General features: G+C 33.8%; 1 protein-coding gene and 1 pseudogene across 1 annotated transcript in view; one reads left to right on the forward strand and one right to left on the reverse strand.

Annotated features, from left to right (window-relative positions):
- The window catches only part of TECRL (trans-2,3-enoyl-CoA reductase like), a 97,396-nt gene that overhangs the window by 53,484 nt on the left and 24,050 nt on the right, over positions 1-19,862 (forward strand). The window contains exons 3-5 of the mRNA XM_042936276.1: positions 1,309-1,353; positions 6,597-6,700; positions 16,337-16,452. Of these exons, the coding sequence (XP_042792210.1) occupies positions 1,309-1,353; positions 6,597-6,700; positions 16,337-16,452 (265 nt within the window). The remainder of the gene's footprint in view (positions 1-1,308; positions 1,354-6,596; positions 6,701-16,336; positions 16,453-19,862) is intronic.
- LOC122217224 lies at positions 8,204-16,266 on the reverse strand (annotated as a pseudogene).

A 19,862-nucleotide genomic window follows, 5' to 3' on the forward strand; every position in this document is an offset into this window, starting at 1 on the left:
TTTTAGTTGCATTATTCATTTTTAAAAACTCCATTTAAATTCCATTTAGTTAGCATACGGTGTAATATTAGATTGACATGTACAATTTAGTGATTCAACACTTCCATACAACAGCTGGTACTCATCACTACAAGTACACTCCTTAATCCTCATCATCTATTTAACTCGTCACTCTACTCCCCCCCTCCCTGGCAACCATCAGTTTGTTATTTATAGTTAACAAGTCTGTTGCTTGCTTTGCCTCCCTTTATTTTAGCTTATGATTGTTTTGTTTGTTAAATTCTACATAGGAGTGAAGTTATATGGTATTTGCCTTTCTCTGACTGACTTATTTTACTTAGCATGATACTCTTTAACTCCATCCACATTGCTGCAAATGGAAATATTTCATTCTTTTTCTGGTTGAGTAATATTCCATTGTATGTATATACTACTTCTTCTTTACCCATTCATCAGTTGATGGACACTTGGGCTGTTTCCATAATCTGACTATAGTAGACAATGCTGTTATATATAACATATCCATGTATCCCTTTGAATTAGTACTTTGGGTAAATACCTAGTGATGCAATTGCTGGATCATAGAGTTAAAGATGTAAATGTGATACCTGAAACCGTGAAAATCCGTGAAGAACACGGGCAGTAACCTCTTTGACATTAGCTGTAGCAACTTCTTTCTGGATATGTCTCCTGAGTCAAAAGAAACAAAAGCAATAATGAACTATTGGGACTTCATCATGATAAAAAATTGCACAGGGAAGGAAACAATCAACAAAACTAAAAGGAAACCAGTGGAATGGGAGAAGATATTTGCAAATAACATATCTGATAAAGGATTTGTATTCAAAATATGTAAAGAATTTATCAAACTCAACACCCAAAGATGAATAATCCAAATGAAAAATGGTCAGAAGACATGAATAGACATTTTTCCAAAGAAGACATCGAGATGGCTAACAGACATTTGAAAAGATGCTCAACATCACTCATCATCAGAGAAATGCAAATCAAAACCACAATGAGATATCACTGCACACCACTCAGAATGGCTAAAATTAACAACACAAGAAACAACAGGTGTTGCTGAAGATGTGGAGAAATGGGAACTCTCCTTGCACTGTTGGTGGGAATGCAAACTGATGCAGCCACTCTGGAGAACGATATGAAGTTTCCTCAAAAAAGTTAGAAATAGAACTACCCTATGACCCACCGATTGCACTCTAAGTATTTAGCCAAAGAAACTAATGGATTTTAAACTGTGTTGACACTTGTGTTGACAACTAAATGCTATTATTTTTCATTGAACAGGTCCGAAGTTGTACCCTTCTAGAGTTGGCCTGCAGCTAGAACGAGGTAAGAATCAAATTTCATTGATCTATTTATTTAATTTGGAATCCCTTTTCTCTCATCAATAGCTAATATTTATTTATCACTTACTAAATGACAGGCATTGTAATAAGTGCTGTAAATCAATTATATCAATTGATTCTCCCAATAAGCTAGTGCTCCATTTTTATGGATGAGGAATTTTAGTCTCAAGAAGATAATTTTCACATATTCACTGTCAACATGCATTGGATGCAGGATCTGAACTAACATCTTTCTATCTCTAAAAGTTTTACTGCTTTTTTCTCTCATCCTACTACCTCCTAATAGGTTCTCAGGGATACTGGTCAGCAATTTCTTTTTCTCTCTTTCTTTTTTTCTTTTTCTTTCTTTCTTTTTCTTATTTTCTACTTAAAGCAAAATAAATGAGGTAATGAGGAGCAGAAATGAATTAATTTTAGGGAAAATATTATATCCAGTATTAAGCCTCAAGTTTCTCAAACTGTCAAATCCTATTTTCCATTCAGAAAATTTATAAATAGATACACTTAAAAGTTAGCTCTCTTAAGAATCATTGTAATTAACATTACATCAACTTGATCTTAAATTTGGACTTGTTCAAGAAGAGCTGTTATAAGTTTTAGAAAATACTTACTTGAAGTCAATTATAGTAAATCTACAATACACATCTATTAAGGAATTTCAATCTCTAATTATTTTACACTGTAATGAACGACCTTCTTTTTTTCTTCCTTGTACTTTTGCTAATATTCAGGCCATCTTTTCTCTCATATTACCATTACTCAAGGACAAATGATGATTTCTTTGGATCTAAGCTGTCGTGTTTGCTTTCATTGTTTCTTAGACATTACACCTTTCTTTGAAACCTCTATGCTGAAAACATAGGAATACATGGTATTCTTGGAAGTCACACTTTCCTGATGGTCCCAAATTCTTCCAAGCTCAAATGTCCAAGACAAATTCCTAGAGTCTAAAAGAGAAGACTCATTATCTTGTTTATTTTTGCCTCTGCAGAGCCTAATATATGCCGAGCATATAAATGTAGTTCAACACATAGATGCTAAGTAATATAAAATTATATAGTGATATTGTTTTCTGAACTTGACTAGTATATAATGATGACTCTAGAATGCCACAGGCATCAATGTAAAATATAACTCAGTTTGAAGAACACTATAAGGAACTGGAATTTCTGTTAGTTCAACCTTCCTGGTGAATATGACTTTTTACTTCCTCCTCGCATGTATTTACTTGATTTCTCCTCACATACATTTACAGGGTATAATCTAAATGAAATATAGCCATTAAGTGTCCTTGAATAAAAGTATGATGTCATATTTGAAAAAAAGAGTCAATTAATTTAGCAGGCTAAGCAAGATATGGTAGAAAGAAGTTGTTTGAAGTAATGCAGAATTTTAAACCTTTTACTTAACTATCTATAGGATCTTTTCTTTTGTAAAGGGGAGCTAATAAAGAACCAAACTCATGGTTTGGTTTTTGTTTTATAAGTGTTGAATAAGATTATGTTTATAAAGCACTATAATGGTTGGCATATGGTAGATGCTTTATCAATCAGTTATAGCTGATTGATGTTATAGCTATTAATATTAAGGAAATAAAACTTAACACTGAAACAAAGCAGGTCCTCAATATTTACCTATATTTCCTGCTAGAATATATTTGTCAGAATACTTGTACTGTGAGCAATGACATCATGTAAATTTAGTCTTTTACAGTTTCATCACACAAAAGACACCACAAAAACTAAAGAAAATAATAAACATTGCTTTTTGTGAGCAAAAGAGCAAATATTTATTTAGCTTGGGGATTGTGCTGAGCTGAGCTGGACTTGGCCTTACTTGTGTAGGTTCACTCAATCAGCTGCCGTCAGCTGGTAGGTTCTTGGTGACTGTCTGGTCTAGGTTGCTCATAACTTCAGCCAATCAAATCCTCTCTACTCTATGTGGTTTCTCAGGCTTCAGTGGAATATCGTGAGCTTGTTCTCATGGTGGAATCAGGGGTACAAACAAATGAATACAAGTACTCAAGGACTGTTTAGGCCCAGGCTTGGAAGTGTCACATGATCTTTGCCCTACATTCTGTTAGGTAAAGTGAGTGACTAGGCTAACCTATATTCAAGGAAGTGGGGAAATGGACACCAAGTCTTAATAAGAGATACTAAAACTCATATTGCAAATGGTGCAGATATGGGAATGGTAAAGAACTCTGATTTCTGTAATAAATCTGTCACACAAATTGGTAACTAAAATGTGTTCTCTCTTCCTACCTTGATTAATATATTTAATAATGTTCTGGAAGCACAGAGTTAAATTTTCAAGTCTTAAAATTATTGGATTTCTACAATAGAGAGGTGAAGAGTTAGCACTGTCCTTCCCATTGCTGGCTCCAATCATCCACACCCTTTATACAACAGCTTTGAAAAACCCCTAGGTACATACCCTAGATTCTGGTCCACTTTGGGAAGAAATGCCCAAGAAAGATGATTTGTTTAAATTAATTTGGGCAGGAAATTCAGGGGCCTTAAGTGGCTGAAGCATGATATATGCTGAAGCATAATACAGACAGCATCAGCTCCTGTTTTAGGCATATTTTCTTGGCCCTACATATTCCTCTCCCTTTGGAAAACATACATAGACATAGAAGGCCAGAGGCAAAGTTCCTGGATTACTGAGTCTGAGTGGCATTATTAATGATATTCCTGGATTTTCTCAATTCCTTCTATTCAAATGTCATATTGATGGGACAACATTTTAAAAACATGCCAATAAAAAATAAAAATAATAAAAAATATTCCAATGCTCTGTTCCTTGAAGTCATCAAGTGATACAGGAATAGAAATGAACCCCCTTCTCAAAGGTGACAATACATAGATGTATGTTGTAAAGATGTTTTCAGCATTTTTTTTGGTGTTACAAGGCTATCATATTCTTTTGTTCCAATTAACATTTCTTGTTGTCATACATGATTGTCAAGATATTATTGACCATTTTTATATCAGTCTTTACCTTGATCTATGTCGCATTAACTTCCTACTGCTATATAACAAATTAAAAATAACACTCATTTATTAGCTTGAAGATACAGTATGGCTGGCTTCTCTGCTCAGAATATCACAAAGCTGATCAAGGTATTGGTTGAGCTGAATTCTCATCTCAAGACTTCTAGAAAATTCTATTTCCATCTTCATTCTTGTTTGAAGAATTCACGTTGTTTTGTGGTTGTATGACAGAGGTTCCTATTTCCTGGCTAGTTGTCACATCCTAGGCCATTTCAGTTCCTAGAGACTATTTGCATTCTTGTCATGTGGCCCTCTCCATCTTCATTCCAGAAATCTTTCTAGTACTTTATTCCTAGTACTCTAGTACTTTGAACCTGAATTCCTTTCTCTTATCTATTCATGCAGATTTAAATAATACATGATTAACTCAGACTCACTTGAATAATCTCTTTTATGAAGCCACATAACATAACCTGATCAAGGGAATGATAGCCTATTATATTCATATTGGATTTATCAAATACAATATTCAAAATTAGTATATATCAATTGTATATTTTACCTTACTTTAAGATACCTGTAATTACAAATCAATGTATTGGATTCTGTAAATAATCTAAAATAGTCATAAACCAACATTCAATGTGTCTTGCAAAAAAGAGAATGAAATAACACTTTTTCATGACTGAGGATAATATAAATCACAAATAGATTAGCATAAAGAATAATATAAACAAAACAACAACAATGGCAATAATAATTGCATTATACTTATGAGATTAATCTAGCTCTAGTGTATTTTCTGTATATCTTTGAATAAAATAAATTATATTTACCATTATCTCATTTATGAACATTTAAGTCTTTACAATTGTTTTGCAATTATAAATAATTTTAATAAGAATATCTTTGTACATATCTTTCAGTACACACATGCCAGACTTATCTAGTGTTTATTATTAAGAAGGGAACATTTCCTTTACATGTCTTCTAAGACATCGGTTCTATTTATTTTCCTCCTATTTCATGAGAAACTCCAAGTAATCTTTGCTGTATGTTTCTCTTATTACTTTGAAAGCCTGGAGTGCTAGAAACCTGTCTTAGTTTCCATTCTTTTTCCAAACTGAATACATAAATAATCTCATCAAGCAGCATGGCTTTAAATGTTAATGACTTTCAAATATCTACAGACATACTTACCCAACTGCCTATTTGACAGCTCCTACTTGAATGTCTAATAAATATCACACACTTAACATGCCCTAACTTAAATCTTAATTTCCACCCCCAAATTATAATGCACCTAAGTGCTCAGGTCAAAATCTAAGAGCTGTCTTTATTTCACTGATATACTCTCCTCTCAAGTTGAACCTGCTCTGTGTTCAAAACAGATCTAAAATTGATGCATTTTTAACATCTCTATCAGTGCCATCTTAATCCAAAAAGTCCCCTGCATGGGGCACCTGGGTGGCTCAGTCAATTAAGCATCCGACTTTGGTTCAGGTCATAATCTTGCAGTTCGTGGGTTCAAGCTCCGCATTGAATTGTGTGCTGACAGCTCAGAGCCTGGAGCCTGCTTCAGATTCTGTGTCTCCTTCTCTCTCTGCCCCTCCCCACTCATTCTCTCTCTCTCTCTCTCTCTCTCTCTCTCTCCTCTCTCTCTCTCTCAAAAATAAAGATAAAAAAAAAAGTCCCCTGCTTGATGAATTTGAATTTTTCCTAAGTAATCTTGCTTCCCCTTCCTCCCGGTTTCCACACAGCATCCATAGAGATCTTCTAAAACATATATCATGTCACTCCACTAGTGCTTTGCGATGACCACTAAAATGTATTCACCCTAACTAATTTATCATATAATAAAAGCATTTAGAGAACAGTTGACATCTATATCTACTGATACCCTAAATTATACTATAAAAATACCTTGTATTAGATTTGATTATGATATTATCTAATATTACATTTTCTCAGAACACACAGGATAGTAGCGGATGGTGGTCTGAACTTTGTTTAGGTAGAGGTGGGAAACCACTGTACATTTGAAAAATTGCTGATATCACTTATAAAATGGGTTTGTTCACATTTTATTTTACTTTATATATTCATAATACATTGAAATTTCTATGTATAATTTATCCTTTGCTTTTACAGGTTTCACATTAAAAAATGTGTTTTTTTAAATGACTATACCTTGAAATTGTATTAAATTACTATTTCCTTATTATTTAAGGTGGGCCCTTTTTGAAGGACTACATAACAATTCAAAGCATTGCAACTTCCTCCATTGTCACTCTCTATTTTACAGACCTAGGTCAACAGGTCAGTTGGACTACAGTAAGTATCAGTTTAAAATACAATATGCATGTCCCACAATTTGATAGGACAATTGTTATTAAATAAATTCATAATGAAACTAAATACTATACTGAATAGTATGTTAAGTTTTCCATGCTTACTAGGATTAGTGGCCAAAATTTTACACAAGAATTAGGGCAATGGAAATACTCGATTGGAAAAACGAGGGCAAATTCTTTTTTTAAGTGTCAATCTACCCTAGGACTGATGGCCCTATTTCTGCTTCCTCTATGCTGTTAGTTAAATGGTGTTTCTTTGGCTCTTCCTTCTAGGAACCTGGGGATATGAAGACTTCTGCTATTGGAAAGAGAGGAGATAGGATATTCAATAAAAAATGTTCTAAGGCAAGGGGAAGACATTTTGGAAAATCAGAATGAAGTAATGAGACATCTTTGAGTTAGGAGATTGTGGCGTACTTTTGGTTCTCCTTGAAGGAGGAGCTTTCAAAGTGGTGGCAGCTGAATCCAATAGCATTATAAGAATGAAAACTACATTAAAAGACACGTAGGACTGGAGTGCCTGGTTGGCTCAGTCAGTTGAGCATACGACTTTGTTCGGCTCAGGTCATGATTTTACATTCGTGGGTTCCAGTCCCACAACAGGCTCTGTGCTGACAGCTCAGAGCCTCGAGCCTGCTTCAGATTCTGTGTCTCCCTCTCTCTCTGACCCTCCCCCCTCCACACACTCTGTCTCTGTCTCTCTCAAAAAAAAAAAAAAAAACATTAAAAAAATTTAAAAAATGTTTTTTTAATTGTTTATTTTTTGAGAGACAGAGAGAGACAGAGTATGAGTGGGGGAGGGGCAGAGAGAAAGGAAGACAGAATCTGGAGCAGGCTCCAGGCTCTGGGTAAGCTGTCAGCACAGTGCCTGACTCTGGGCTCAAACTCGCAAACAGCGAGATCATGACCCCAGCCAAAGTCAGACATTTAGCCAACTGAGCCACCCAGGTGCCCCTAAAAAAAACATTTTAAAGACATGTAGGACTAAGAAACAGAGAACATACTTTAGCACTAGTTCACAAGCACTGAACTATTGATGAGTAGTGGAATAGATAGATGGAACAGCTTCAGTAGTAAGAGGAAATACTAGGGGATATTTAGTGACAGAGGCAGTAAAAGAGTTAATTTGATAAATAATTTTGATACTGATATACAAAGAATAGTACAATCATTCTATTTTTCTATTCAATTATTTTATATTTTTTAGAATTTTAAAGGTTTTCTGATTACACTCTATTCCATATTTGTGATGTGACTGCATTTTTAATATTTTCTGTATTAAGATAGCTTTCCTTTTTACCATCAACAACAATCAACATTCAACATTATCATCGGCAGTGCTTTAAGTTTTCCCTTTAGAGTTAAACATTCTTTTTTTTTTTTTCCAGAAGAATGTAGTTTGATATTTATTTAGTATAAAAGGTTTGTGCACAGTGTAACAAATACAGTTTTTACAAATCCGTTTTCAAAATGTGGTGGTTGTTTATTTGGGTTTCATAGTCTTAATTACTTCATCCATTAGCTTTTTTACCTCTTTGTGTCTGCTAACCACTCGGCTCATACAGTCTGGAAGTTTAGCTCCATTCAGCCCACTTCCACCTGGTTTGTGAAGACAACATAGTTTTTTCCTTCCTCATCCATTACTACTGTTAAGGTTCTAGTTGCCAGATGTTCCCTCTCTCCAGTAGGGTCAACTATGAGCAGAGTGTCATCAAATACAGCAAAAGAAGTTGCAACTGGATGAGTTCTAATATTCACATAACTTTTCTTCTTTAAATTAACTTCTGCTAAGGCAGTTTCTTCACTTATAGTAACTTCTGGTAGCTGTACACTTTTTTAAAGCTGCTAACAAAGCAAATGTACAGGCATCCAAGATGTTCCCATCATAGTCAAGGCAAATGATATCACAGTACAGAACCCAAGAAAGCTTTCCTGGAGAAATGCATAAGTCCTCTTTCTGAATTATCTGTGTTTCAATGACATCTGCAATGAACTGGCTAGCTACTTGGGCCTCTTGCCCAGGAGGTCCAGACCGCAATCTCGAGGAACACAGACGTGGTAGATCCACATTAGGAACAACATATCCTTTATCAGGGGCATCCGTTGGTGGTGCTGCAAATTCTGCCTTAATTCCACAAATTAGTGTAGTATTTCCCAGCTTCACTAAAGTGGAACCATCTGCAGTACTGATTGAACCAATGTTGACACTTGTGGTTCTTAATTCACCAAGTTCTCTTCCATCTGGATGGCAGTGCTCATTCAGTTTTCAAAATTATTCCAAACACAGGACAATTTATTCATTATTATTAATCCTCAAATAGAGAAATCCAAGTTTGCATTTATTACTTACAATATTGTCACATCTTTTGCTTTTCTAACACCCTCCCTTAATACATATTATTCCTAAATTTAGATCATTATTTATATTTTAGTGTTATTGGTTAAATAGTTGCTTTAGTTTTCAAAGTTTGTTGATTCAGCTTTGAGTACTAATTTGTTGTACAAAAACACTGTTTAGAATATTCTGAATCCTTGTGAAGTAGAATATTTATAAAAGAACCTATTAATGCATGCATTATGTAAGCAAAGGGTTTAATACTTAAATGTGTTATCAACAGACCTTTACTAAAGGAGATTTTAGACAAGCAGATTCTGATCTTCAAAGGTTAAAATATTCATAGTCTTTGTCCACATTTATGATGAAAAGGGAATTCTGTCTACAGAAGTTGTGTCAAGCCAAGTGGCATTAATGGTGAATTCATTAAAAATTCCAGCTGCATCATTTGGATAAGCACTGAGCGGAGAAAGTGCTAAGGTGGAATTCTAGGACAATTGTACTAGAAAATTATAGCTTATTTGAGAGGAAAGTCATTTAGGTGACAAAGAGAACTCTGGAAATAGGATGAATATTTTTAAATCAACCCTATGGTTCACATAATCTTTTGCTCCAAATGAGTCAGTCCTATTAAATGCTAAAAATATACACATTACATTGCAATCACACCCACTTTATATCAAGTAAATTATGCAATAAAAGCAATATTTTACTGCACCTAACATTCTTATACATTTATAAAACATTAAAATGTGCTCCTATAATAAAGGCATTATCATAGGGTTGGGTTTTGTTTTTGTTTTTTGGTTTTTTTAGAAACAGTCTCTTTACAAGGTCAAAATTAAGATTTTAATAATATTTTTCATCAAGTAAGAGTGTGCTGTCACAGATTATTGAGAAAATATTTGCCTTATTGAACTTATTGAAAGACTTAGGATAAAAGATTAATATAATAATCCTCATTATATAGATCCGATTAACTAAATAACAAATTCACTTGTCACCATTTTTATGTTCATTCGTGTCTGTGCCTAACTTCTGTGTAATTTATCTCTTGGGAAAATTCAAGTATCTAAAACCACAATCAGATACAGAATTGTTCCATTGCCACAAGGAACTCTCTCATATTATCCCTCTATATTTACACACTCTTTTCCCTAACCTGGAGCAACTACTGACCTGTTTTTCATTTCTATATTTTTGTCATGTGTCAAATGCTATAAACAGAATTAAACAGGTTCTTTTGTTAGATTGATGTTTAATTTTCTCTAAGTATAGTGCCTTTGGGATCCATTCTATCTGTTGCATATATCAATACTCAGTTCTTTTTATTTTGAGTAGTATTTGGTTGTATGAATGTAGTAGTTTGTTTATCTATTCACCCACTGATGGACATTTGGGTGCTTTCAATATTTTGCTCTTACAAATAAAGCTGTTATCTTTGTGTAGGTATGTGTATAAACATAAGTTTTCATTTATTTAGCACATACTTTTGAGTTTCAAAATTATCTTTTATATTCTAAAGTCCTTTGCTAAGTGTTTTGCAAATATTTTGTTTCAGTTTTCAGTTTGTCTTTTCAGTCCCTTAATGAGATTTTCTTTTTCTTTGCAAAATGTTTTCAATTTTAATGCAGTTTAAGTTGTCAATGATTTAAAGATCCTGTCTTTGCTGTCATATGGAAGAAACTTTTGTCTTGCCCTAGGTCTGGGAGCTTTCTTCTATGTTTTCTTCTAGTGGTATAATAGTTCAATGTTTTACATTTTAATCATAGTCTATTTTTATTATAAAGGATATTGAATTTTATCACCCAACTTAATATTTTCTTTCAATTTGCTTCATGTGTTCTACAATCCTTTTGTTTTGTTTTCATTTTCCCTGCTCCATTTGGAATTGTCATACTTTATTATCTATTAGCCTCGCTGTTATTTTGGTTTCTTTTTTACTAATTCTACTGGTTACCCAAGAGATTATAACGTATATCTTTAAGATATTGAACATTCATATACATTGTTGAATTTAGGTTTGCTGATGTGAAGATATTTCATAGATAATTGAATGACTTTATGATATTTGAGCTCTTCCTGACTCATCTTCTATTGTTGTGATATATTTTAATTTTCTAGGTACTTTTAAGTAAAAACCCACAACTATAAATTTTTTTAAAAATTTTTAATGTTTATTTATTTTTGTGAGACAGAGAGAAACAGAGTGCGAATGGGTGAGGAGCAGAGGGAGAGGGAGATACAGAATCGGAAGCAGGCTCCAGGTTCTTAGCTGTCAGCATAGGGCCTAACAGGAGGCTTGAACTCCCAAACCATGAGATCATGACTTTAGCCAAAGTTGGACACTTAACCAACTGAGCCACCCAGGCACACCCCAACTACTATAATTTTATATGGCCAATATTTATTTAGATTTATCATTTTCACTGTAATTTAGTTAGTACCTCTAATGCTGCTCTTATAACTGTGGTCATTATCATTCTTCCTGAAGAATATCTTTAGTAATTTATTCTAGTTCTGTCATATTCATTCTAAATATATTCATTTAACATTTATTTTGGAAAATACTTTTTACGGGAAAAAATAATTCCATATTGGCAGTTATATTTGTCTTCATTTCACAAAATTTCATTATTTTGATATTTGACTCCCTTGTTTCTAAAAGTCCACTACAGTCTTCTGAAATTAATGTGCCTTTTCTCTGGCTCATATGAAATTTGTCTTTTGTTTGATTATCACTGTTGGAAAATGATACAGTTATGATTGTTTCTGTTTATCCCGCTTTGGGTTTAGAGTGTAATCTGAGTCTTCTGTTTTGTATAAATATTTTATTTGAAAATTATCATAATCTCTTTAACAGTTGGTTTTCCATTATTCTCTTTGTATTCTCCTGGGACACACACCCATTTCCATATTTTTCTTCTGAGAGGTTTCAACTATCTGCTAAAATTCTCAACTTTGGTTTTTATTTCTTTGAACATACAAAGATCATTTTTTAAATGTATGTGTCTGATAATTCTGTTATGTGGATATTCAGTTTATCTGTTTCGAATGTCTGTTGTTTCTTTGGATTTGATTACATGTCTTTTTTTTATTAAATTTTTTTTAACGTTTATTTATTTTTGAGACAGAGAGAGAGAGCATGAACGGGGGAGGGGCAGAGAGAGAGGGAGACGCAGAATCGGAAGCAGGCTCCAGGCTCTGAGCCATCAGCCCAGAGCCCAAGGCCGGGCTTCAACTCATGGACCTTGAGATCATGACCTGAGCTGAAGCCGGACGCTTAACCGACTGAGCCACCCAGGCGCCCCTGATTACATGTCTTTACTCCTGTTACACCCTTACATTTCTGACCTAGTGCAGAAAAATGTGTATGAAAAACTTGTAAAGATAACTTGAGGCATAGAATGATATTAACTTCTTTTCAAACTGACTTATCTTCCTGCAGAAGGACTAATGATGTTATTTGGTCTGGGTCATCTTAATCCAATTGATGATTGAAATGATTTCAGGCTGAGCTCTAGCACCTATAAAGACAGATCTACTCCTGCTTCATCATTGTTCCTAGGGTGTAACTCTTCTAGGTCTCAACCCAAAACCTGGAGATTTTATAAGGCTATCTCTGTCTTTGAAAAATACCAACCAACAATTTTTGTCCTTCCATTCTCAGGCACCCTCAAAAAATTTAGTCTTCTTTCCAGGGTGCTATCAGACTTCATATCCTAAGGGCGCCTGGATGGTTTAGTAAGTTAAGCGGCTGACTTCGGCTCAGGTCGTGATCTCATGGTTCATGGGTTCAAACCCCTCATTGGGCTCTGTGCTGCCAGCTCAGAGGCTGGAGCCTGCTTCAGATTCTCTGTCTCCTCCTCTCTGCCCCCCTCCCTCTCTCTCTCTCTCTCAAAAATAAACATTAAAAAGAAAAAGACATATCCTCACATCCTAGATTCAATCACTATTCCAGAGTCCTGATTAAAATATCTTGGCCTTCTAATTCTTCAATGACTCAGTAGCTCTTTGAACACTGAAAAATATTTTGATCAATTTATCTTGCTGATCTCATTACAGTGTTTATTTGAATAACCTAGAATAAAATTCTCCATTACATATTATTCATATAATGGTTAAATTAAGAGAAAAACTTCTTTAAGTATTATATTAGCTTCAATACTTCTCATTCAGTAAAAAGTGATATTACTATTGGGAAATGCTCTCATAATTTAATAGCTCTCCCATCATTAGAAGGTTAAGGTCAACACTACATTATTTTGTCAGTAATTTTCAACAACTATGAAATGTGCAATTTATTTTGTTTTCAACTGTCAACTGAAATTTTTTTTTAATTTTTTTTTAAAGTTTATTTATTTTTGAGGCAGAGAGAGACAGAGCATGAATGGGGGAGGGTCAGAGAGAGGGAGACACAGAATCCGAAACAGGCTCCAGGCTCTGAGCTGTCAGCACAGAGCCCAACGCGGGGCTCGAACTCAATACCGCGAGATCATGACCTGAGCCGAAGTCGGCCGCTTAACCGACTGAGCCACCCAGGCGCCCCTCAACTGATATTTAAAAAAAAAGATATGAAGTCCACACTATCCTAATAATAATAGGACTAAAAAGTTTTTTTTTTTTCAAGAGAGAATGAAATGCATTAAGCATAGTCTAAGCACAAAGATTCTAATCAATTTGCAACAATTGCAGCTGTGTGTTTCAATTTATATTTCTAAAACATCTCATTGTCTTCCTCCTTTTTCAATTTAGACATATCCCAAGTTGAATATTCCACATAAGTTCCAAAAACAAATCTCAATTACCTAGCTTTCCTAGTATCATTGAATTTTACATTTTGAGCCATACATTAGTTCAATACAGTGAATGAACATTCTATAAAGCAAAAGCAAGAAAATGATATTGGAAACAAGTTGGAATTTAAAAGTAGTGTGTGTGTGTGTGTGTGTGTGTGTGCGCGTGTGTGTGTCTTCAAAGTAAAAAAAAAAGTATATATGCTTATTTTGAATATATAATTTCCAGTAAATTTTGGTTTATAATGGACTTCCTAGTCTTTGTAAATTCATCTGATTTGCTGGGGCTTATAAGCAGCATATTTATTTGTTTCTTTGGCTTTGGTTTTGAATTTGTTCTTGTTTAGTAGGAGAAGAAAAAATCCTTTTTCAGAAGTGTGTCTAATTATTATTTTTCTCTATCTGGCTCTTTATTTATTCTGAAACTACTTTTTTATTACTTTCTGGGTTTAATAAAACACCTCTATTCCTTTTTTTTTTCTACTTGCACCCAGATAGACTTTTTTTTAAAAATGCATTGTCCAAAAATTATTCTTATCATTCTCTAATGCTTTCAGGTCAGGGTACAGCCTTCATACTTTGGTACTATTTTAACCCCCATGTTTCAAGTGCACAATATTTGTGATAAAATATTGGGCGTCCTAGAACATATTACTGTAAGCTAGCAGATTCTCCTGATTTATTTTTAGGGTATGATAGAGATAAAACTGTAGTTTAATTTCCTGATTCAAAGAAACTTCATATTTGTGATAGCATTTTTATTAACTTAATAAAGAGTGACATATGATCAAGGTTAACTATTGTTCATAACATTTTTCATTACTGATATATTACTGGAAGACTTGCTCAGAATTGACCTGACTAGATCAGATGGCATTGAAATAAATATTTTGAATATTTTGTTTTAATAGAACAATTATTCTAATTATTCTGGAATATTAACCAGACTCTATTATCAGACATTCAAAAGTAGTAAACATTTTTTTCTTTACATTTGAATAATCAGGCATGTTGTATGCCATAAATTAATATAGTCCATCAGTAAAAGGTTTGTTTGACACTGAATTTGTCAGATGTTGCATGTTACCCTCATATAAAAGTCTTTTTTGGCTAATGAGATGATAAATACTGTTAAATGAAAAAAAAATCTAAATAAACCTACATATATAAATATTTATACATGTGTGTATATATATATATATACACATATATAGTTCTATATATAATATATGAATATATATCATATTATAAAGATGCAGTTACATAAAATTCTCACAAGAGATAACAACATAATTTTTAATCAATGTGCACACCTGTATATTTGAGTAAAACATGTGCAGCTTTACATTTTCTTTCTTAGAAAATGATGAAAATTGGCAAAGACAAAGCAAAGCAGTAATGGCAGTTGAATTTATCATTGTCATGTTTGTATCCTTTCTCTTTGAACACTCAGAGGTAAATTATTTTCCTTTTTTCTCTCTGAAATTCCAGAGAGTGACTTTAATCTTGATTTAGCATCAAAACAAAACCAAATAATGGACAGTTATAAGATTTAGAAAACTATCAGAAAAATAGTCAGCTGGTGAAACTTCATGCAATCAAACGCCTTGTTTCCACTTATCTTTCCAAATCTTATGATTATTTCTCTGTAGATCAGATATCTCTCTCCACATATATGGTTGACTCTGTTTCAGAATTCAGAAGACAATCCCTTCAACTACCTACTTAGACTCATTAGAATCAAGGTCTAAAATTTCCAAAAGAAAGAACTAAATTATTTCTATTTGAATCAGTGTCAAATCAATTGAATTCAAGATGACACAGCCATATAAAGATTAAAAAAAAAAAAAAGATACTGTAGCCAATTCCATTCAGTGACAGAGACAGTTTACATAGAAGATGGAATGTATATGGGACTGAGGAGACACAAAGAAATAGGTTTATAATGGTTTGATTAGTTAAATAAAAGTTCCTTTGTGAAGAAATCATTACATTAAATTCAACATTTTAATTTTTTTATTATTATTTTTTTAATGTTTATTTATTTTTGAGAGAAAGAGAGAGAGAGACAGAGTGTGAGCAGGAGAGGGGCAGAGAGAGAGGGAGACATAGAATCTGAAGCGGGCTCCAGGCTCTGAGCTGTCAGCACAGATCACGATGCAGGGCTCGAACCCACGAGCTGTGAGATCATGACCTGAGCCGAAGTCAGACACCCAACCGACTGAGCCACCCAGGTGCCCCAATATTTTTATTTTAAATTCACCATTGATAATTGTTCTTTCCTTAAGTCTTTACTAGTTCTTCCAAGGAAGACTTCTTGTTAATTTTGTTAGCACACAGTCTAATACATTTTAAATAATAGATAATGCTACCTATCCAATTTACCAGTTCATTCAGTAGGCTGCCGGTGGACATGCTTATTATGTTTACATGGAAATCTTAATAACATTCTATTATTTTTTTTATTTATATCACCTTCTTTCAGGTATTTTTGGCTGAATACACAGGACCTTTGCTGATATATCTCCTCTTTTATTTGAGGATCCCATACATATATGACATGAAAGAGAGCTCTAGAAGATTGCGCCACCCAGTGGTACAGTAAGTAATATGTATCATATCTATAGGTTAGGAGGAGATAAAACTAGCACACAGATATTAAGGTGTTTATAAGCTCAAAGAGGATGACAGTTATAGAAATATATTTTAAGTAACTTTAAATAATGTATACACACCAACTTGCAAATTTATATACAAAGAACTATTAAATATACCTTAAAGTGGAGGTAATATAAGTTCACAATGATCACAGTAGGAGAAATCTGGAAATTTAAAAATATCACAAAAAGGTTAAGATTATAAAGTTGAGAGGTCATATATAGGGCTGAAGATGTAATAGTAAATAAAATATAGTAAAATACATACTTCTCTAAAAATATGGGCAAAATTTGTAGGAAAGAAACAATGACACTTAAACAGGAAAAAATAGGTTTACTTTTTTTTTAATATTCGTTTATTATTTTGAGAGAAAGACAGAACCCGAGTGGGGGAGGGGCAGACAGAGGGGGAGACACAATCTGAAGCAGGCTCCAAGCCATGAGCTGTCAGCACAGAGCCCAACGCGGGGGCTCAAACCCACAGACTGTGAGATCATGACCTGAGCCAAGTCGGACACTTAACTAAGCCACCCAGGCACTCCCCCTAAAAAAGTTTTATAAGTTACCTTTAGTTGGTCAAAATCCAAAATTAAATTTTACTTTAAAGTGAAAAGTAAGAATAAGGTACACAAAAGGATGAGGGCAGTTATCAAAGCAGAATATATAGCATACTGTGAAAATAATCTTTGTCTCTCTGTCTCTCTGTCTCTGTCTGTCTCTGTATTTCTCTCAGCTTACTACCAAATTAAAGAGAAAGAATAATTATTCAAGATGCTAAACTGAGATGTAGTGTTAGCAATTTGTTAAGAAAAAAAAAAGAACCTGATTTAATGACTAAACTCTAAGTGAAATAAGGAACAAAATTTAAGGAAAGCCTAAATTCAGGGGAGCCTGGGTGGCTCGGTCATTTGAGCATCTGACTCGTAATTTCGGTTCAGGTCATGATCTCACAGTTTGTGAGATCGAGCACCACCTGGGGCTCTGCTCTGACAGTGTGAAGCCTGCTTGGGATCCTTTCTCTCCCTCTCTCTCTGTTCTTGCCCAACTCACACATGCTCTCCCTTTCTCTCTCTCTCCCTTTCTCTCTCTGTCTCAAAATAAATCAACTTAAAAAAATAAGCACAATTTAGGTCATAGGAATACTAGAAGATAGAGAGTGATTTCACTTCTGACTTTCTCATCTCAAATCAAGCTTTCCCTTACCCTTAATTTCTCTGCCACAGCCACACTGGTCTTTCTTGTCCTGATACCTACCATGTTTCCTTTCTCACAAGGACATTTACACATGCTATCCTTCTTCTCCCATCCCAATTACTCATTTCTTCTTTCTTATTTAAACTTCAAAAAAAGTTCAGTATTTCTTATTCTGGGTGGCCATTCCTATTCTTTGTACGACAAGCATGCTACTGAAATGTTCTTCCTTTATGCAATTTATTACTTTAAAATTATATGTTCACATAATCACTTGTTTGTATCTTTCCCTCTACAAAGTTCTATGATGGGTCTACTTTCATGTTCAGTTTATCGTCACTGTTTAACATGACCTGGTTTACAAGAAGTACTCAGTAAAAGTGTTTTGAATGATTAGAAGGATGAACCAATTACAAACATATTTATTTTACATTGGGCACTTTTAGATTATAAAAGAGAAGAACCTAACTTGGATGGGAGTTCTGAGCTGGCTTTTCTAAGAAAGTGGCATATCAACCATTTTCTTTGTTTTCTGGAAGGATGAGTCAGATTTTAACTAGCAAATCTTCATGTGGAAATTATTTGTGGCACAAAGAAATTTGGTGCTTTGTAAGAGCAGAAAAATAAGTGAACTAATTTAACCATGGCTTGAACTAAAATTTCTTATTTAGTGATCTGCTACATAGCTGGGCATAACCTCACTTTATGCTTTCTTATAAAATGGAAAATTTTCTCACTCAAGGATTTATAGAAATACTCCTAACAAAGAACCAACAAGGTAGGAAAGATACTGATTCCCTCATCAATCCTTTAAGCTCATAAGACATCTTCCTAAATTAGAACTTCACTTTTGTTTTTCTTACTGTCTAGAAAGCTCTGCCCCCAGATATCCACACTTGTTTTCTCACTTCTCACAGAATTCATCTGTTACTCATAGATATATGCACATAGAACATGCCCCTCTCCTGATAGACGCAAACTTATATTTTTATGAATTAATGAACAATAATAAATTCCCTGGGATTTAGCCAGGTTGATTTGTGTTTGTTTTCCCTAAAGTCACTGATATCATTAACCAGAAATCACTAATTCATTTTGTTAAAATAAACTCCCAGGGGAGAATCAGTGTTTGATTTTACATAGAGTAAATGACATGATCTTTATGTTCAAACTTTATTGGCTTAAGTATGCAATTCTTGATCCATATTGATTATCTTGAATAGAAGTCAGTTTTTGAAATTTAGGATTTTAACAAATGCAGTACAGATTTTAATGGAAATATATTTTAAGCATAAGGAAGAATATATATTTCTGTAAATCACATCTGACATTTACTTTTAAAATAATAGTTTCATAAATGGCAAGAGAGATGTTAACTTAGAACAACAGCAACAAAACAAATACTCAGAGATAAACAAGACATTACAATTTGTTAGGTAGGCAAAAACCAAACATAAAACCAACTAAACAAAACAAAAAAGCTGTCCTGACTCCATAAAAAATGAAGTTCAAACTTTTTCAATGTGTGGTTCTTGTTGAAGGAAAACCAAACAATGAAAAAGTTATTCTGAATATTATAAAATGTCAAATGAAGTCTAAGTAGGTTTTGGATATTTTTAAAACTTGTAAATTTTCCCCTCTGACACCCATTAGTTTGTTCTCTGTATTTACAGGTCTGATTCTGCTTTTTGTGTGTTTGTTTATTCATTTGTTTTGTTGTGTTTTTGTTTTCATTTATTTTTTTTTTTTTTAAGATTCCACAGAGTGAAATCATGTGGTATTTGTTTTTCCCAGTCTGACTTATTTCACTTAGCATAATAGCCTAGGTCTATCCATGTAGTAGCAAGTGGCAGAGGGGAAGGGAAGAAAGCGGGGGGGGGGGGGGGGGGGGCAAAATGGGTTAAGTAGAGAGGGAGACACAGGCTTCCGGTTACAGAATAAACATGCCACAGGAGTAATAGGCACAGTATAAAGAATATAGTCAATGATATTGTAATAGCATTGTATGATGATAGATGACAGCTATATTTGTGGTGAGCATAGCATAATGCACAAACTTGTTAAATCACCATGTTGTACACCTGAAATTAATATAACATTGTATGTCAACCATACTCAAACAAAACAAAAGTGTACATTTTCTGCTTCATTCTTGAGGCATTT

The sequence above is a fragment of the Panthera leo genome, chromosome B1 (assembly GCF_018350215.1).
Source record: "Panthera leo isolate Ple1 chromosome B1, P.leo_Ple1_pat1.1, whole genome shotgun sequence".
In the NCBI taxonomy this organism is placed as follows: domain Eukaryota; kingdom Metazoa; phylum Chordata; class Mammalia; order Carnivora; family Felidae; genus Panthera; species Panthera leo.